The 4,685-nt window shown below is 34.2% G+C and overlaps 1 protein-coding gene across 1 annotated transcript in view; it reads right to left on the bottom strand.

Annotated features, from left to right (window-relative positions):
- Positions 1 to 1,817: 1,817 nt before the first annotated feature.
- Positions 1,818 to 4,685, bottom strand: part of itgb1a (integrin, beta 1a) — a 44,057-nt gene continuing 41,189 nt past the window's right edge. The window contains exon 16 of the mRNA XM_059326862.1: positions 1,818 to 4,441. Coding sequence (XP_059182845.1) covers positions 4,376 to 4,441 — 66 coding nt within the window. The 3' untranslated portion in view covers positions 1,818 to 4,375. The remainder of the gene's footprint in view (positions 4,442 to 4,685) is intronic.

Here is a 4,685-nt window from a genome sequence, read left to right as displayed (position 1 = left end):
ACTCTGACTATATCCGGGAGACTTTTTTGGCACTTCCGCTTGGTTATTTTCTACAAAGCAGTGGTTCTCAACCTTTTTTCAGTGATGTACCCTCTGTGAAATATTTTTTCAGCCAAGTATCCCCTAACCAGGGCAAAGCATTTTTGGTAGAAAAAAAGACTTAAAAACAGAGCGCTAAGCATGTTGTACGCTTAAAATAAGAAATTAACTCTTAAAACAAACAATTATCTAACACTTCTTAATCTAAAGGTTTTTTTTTTATCTTGGTAAGTAACAAAACATTTGCAGTGCACTCTGCTCGGTACAGTTCATCACTGCTTGCAGCTTTAATTTATCTTCTTTTAAGAGTTAATTTCTTATTTCAAGTGTTCAACTTATTTCAAGATGTAATAATCTTATTTAAGAAATCTTGTCAAGTGAAATTATCTGTCCATGCAGCAAGATCATTTCCCTCAGATTTAGTGTTTTTATCTTGTGCTTGGACACCCCTTTTTTGCAGTGTGTCATTCTTTCTCAGGTCTTTGAAAAGGATTTGGTTTCATTTCAACAGAACTCAGTCCTCCTCTGTATAAACCCTATCAATACACCTTTATTTGGAAAAACACTTGTGACCATCGATGAGCCAAACCATGGCAGCAGATATAATGGATGTTATGCTCCAGCTTTGATATATGTATGAACTCATTGTTTTTGAACGAAATACTCATTTTCAGTAGAAATGACCTTTCAAACACTGAAGCACATTTCTAGTCTCCAGCTTCAATGTGTCATTACTCCTTTTTATGGAACATTTAAGATTACTAACTAAAGAGCCATTGTTGGCCAAAAAAAGAGAAAAATATCATAATGGAGCCGCATACCTTATTCTGAGGCTTACTATGAAGATGAAACAGCCTGCTAAGTCTAAATGAACCTATCCATAATACTAATAGGTCATAATGTTCTGAATATACATAAGCTGAATAGCAAAATATCTTTCAAGTATGGGAATAGACTGTATGAATGTAATAATGGATGTAATACTTATGAATTTAATAACTTATCTGAATAATTTCTGATGATTTTTAATGATGTCTACAATGTTTCATTGTTTTTATATTATCATTGTTAAGTGATTTTTTTAGACCCCAGGAAGACCAGCCCGTCCCATTTTGGTGACAGCTAATGGGGATCCTTTTAACAATAAACAATAATGAGCATTTATTAGTATGATTTTGTCAGAATGCAGCCTGGACCTAAGTGCAAATGAGAAGCTGGACACCAAAAATATCTCAGGAGATTTGGAATTGAAGGGAAAACTCAAAACTAGGCTTGATGTTGGCAAAAATTCAGAGGTTAAGATGCCGAGCCTTAGACTTTATTACTCTATGGTGCACATTTTGACTAAAATGTAAAAATAACATAAAATGTAATGCCGTATATAAGCAACACATTTTTATAATTCAGGAATACAAATTGCTTTGGGCCTACACCAACAAGCAATAAAAATTAAAATGTAAAGAGAAGTGAAAATACATTTCATTTGGTATAATTTTTTTTGCCACAGCAACATGGAGCCACTGCAGACGGCTTGAAGAGCCACATTTGGCCCCAGAGCCGCAGGTTGCCTCCCCCTGTTATAGTGAAAGCAATACAGAAAGACACATACAATTTTTGTACTTTATTTAATAAATAACTCAAACAGCATTGGGAGAGAACATGGTATTGAAATAAAAGGCACTTTGAAAACAATACTGAAAGGCTTGTGTGTGGTGCTTCAGAGGCATTTGGGTGAGAAAAAATATTTCGGTCTAAAAAAACTTAACTAACACAACTGACTCACACAAATGAGTTCACCATTTCACGGAACAAGCTGACATAGAACATATTTTTGGCGTACTTGACAAGAACACAGGAAAGGACCTGAGAATGAGTAATAAAGTTACCGCAGTTAGCAAGTACAGCAATATTTCATTAGTTCATTGCAACTTGTATCATAACTATACAAATGCTTTGATTGTTCAACATCGCCACAATCTCATAATTTTAACAAGTGGTATACAGTCCCTTTGTGATAGTATATCAACAATTTAAATAATGATAGTTGATATAAATCTTCATCTTGTGTGTTTACTTCTATAGAATAGACAACAGCAGGAGACCAGGGACGGTTGTAACAAAGGGATGGTTGTTACAGCGACGCTTTCACCAACTAGAGATGACCTAAGAGTCATGAGATCACTTTCAAGTGTGCAGATTTTACAGCAAAAAACACTGATTTTCAGGCATAAAATAATTTTTTGTCTATATTTTGATTAGTACTGATCAAGGTTATAATAGTTTTGGATTTTTCATTAATTTTAGTTTTAATTTCGTTGTGAATTTTTGTTTTCAAATTCAGTTAGTTTTCTAGTTTTAGTTTAGTTTTCATTAGTTTTATTGTTAGTTTGAGTTATGTGTTTGTATGTGTTCGGTGCGAGATTCAAAGAGGTCATAATAAAATTTGCCTTTATTTCCTTTGGCTTATCCATCTTAGGCCCAATAAAGTTAATAATTCTTACAGTTCCAGGTTTATTAATGTTTAATCATCATTTATAAAACATATATAGGCCATTTAGAATGGTAAATACATAATTTATTAATGTTGAACTATCATTTATAAATGGCAAATAGATGGTATATTAATGGAATTGATAGTTACTTCACCATGAACAAACAATTAAATTACAATTATTAGTTTATTAATAGTTTTGCTCTCATAACATTTTTAACACTATATTAAGGTTGTAAATTATTTCGAAATGCTTCATATACCTTTAAGAAATTGGTTGAAAACATTTAAATATTAAATATGTATAGCACTTTGTAAATGGTTAATAATTGGTTTATAAACCATCTATAAACATCACTTAGATGGTAATTGTAAAGTGTTAACCAAAAGTCAATAACTTTCTGAATTAAACACAGTCTTATCAGGGGTTGATTAGCTATCGAGTGAGGCATCTCAGTTTCTCCATATCTCTGTGGAGAGTTGCACATGCTCAGAACGGATCGGGCAGGATGTACAGATCGGGTAGTGACAGTGATAACACACTTTACATCAGTGGTGGGCGTAAGTGTGTCGGCAGCTCCAGAAACAAGCAGGTGGATAGTTAGCTAGCTAGCTTGTCCGTCTCAGGAGCTGCTGTCCACTCTTAGCCGAAGTAGCCCGCTACAACGGTCACAGTTCTTTGCAATGGAACAATATACATAAAAATAACTGCCAATCTGACCATCTTGCTATGTTGTTTGAATGGCAATGCCAGTTTTAAGAGTTGGAACCATCCCCGGTCTCCCTGCTCAATGAGAGTGCAATAAAACATGTTTCTGAGCTGCAGTTTAAAACTACATATACAACCACTGCACAATCTACTGTGATTCAACAATAATGTCCAATCGAAGTTGAATTAGGGCTGGGTGATATATATCAATATATTTTTTTAATGTGATATAGAATCAAACCATATTGCATATCGATATAGTTCAAATTGTGCACTGTGATCCTTGCTCCAGGCAAGCTGCAGCTTTTATTTAAGATATATTTTTATTTAAATGTGCACTTTATGGACCTTTGATTTTTTTTTAAAAAGGTACTCCTGCTGTTATGAAGTATTTATGTTCACTTAAATAAACGGTTTCAATAAAAGAACTTGTGACATGTCATATTTGACTTTGACTGAACATTTGCTCTCACTTTGCAATAAAAATATCAGGATATATATCGTATATAGATATTTAGCCTAAATATATCGGGATATGACTTTTGGTCCATATCGCCCAGCCCTAAGTTGAATGCAACATGTTATTACTTTATATATTCCTATTGCAGTTGCTTTCTATATATACACACATTGACATGATGTGCTGCTATGGTTGACAATTTACATATTAAACTCAGGTCCTGTCTGGAACACACAAAGACACACAGGAAGTCAGTGCACAGAGAGACAAGAAGACAGAGAAGTGTGTGGGAAAGAGACAGAAGCTGAGGAATTCTTGTACATATATTGTATATCCATAGTGTCCACATTGTGTTGTCATAAAAAGCTAAATCCTCTGCCCATACCAGTCCTGTGGCAGGAAAAAAACACCTTCATGTCATCTTTTTTTGCAAATATGCAACTTAAAAGTATATACACATACTGTATACTGTACATCTAAAATACAACAAATGCATATAAATCATAAGTGTTAGTAAAAATACAGATGCAGTGGCCGCATGGTACATTATAATGGTAAAGCAACAAGAAGAAATGACATAAATTCCACCACAGGTTCCCCCCAGAGCCCAAACCTGCGGTAAATACTGCAGTTGTCAGATACTTGATAGCAGAGTTCATTGAAAACCATGACGCCATCATTTTCCTTCATATTTGGGATTGACCACAGTCGTGACAGCACTTTTGTAGATGGGATTTTCACCCTGGAAAGCAAGAATTGAAGTTACTATCACAGTTATAATCAGTAAGGCAACATTTTTGTTAGATTTCATCAAATCACACAGAAAAAAATTAGGCCTAATTCTCTTGTGCATGTCAATTTTTTCGAGCACACAGTCATGCCTTACACATTAGGCATCATATTTAACCACATTTCATACTCACCAGACCAAGGTTACTATAGTTAATGAAAACTAACAAAATAACGATAACTAGAATTGAAAAAAC

This window comes from Centropristis striata, chromosome 23 (genome assembly GCF_030273125.1).
Source record: "Centropristis striata isolate RG_2023a ecotype Rhode Island chromosome 23, C.striata_1.0, whole genome shotgun sequence".
Taxonomy (NCBI): domain Eukaryota; kingdom Metazoa; phylum Chordata; class Actinopteri; order Perciformes; family Serranidae; genus Centropristis; species Centropristis striata.
The sequence above is the reverse complement of the archived record's forward strand: the minus strand, read 5'-3'. Positions and strand labels throughout refer to the sequence as shown.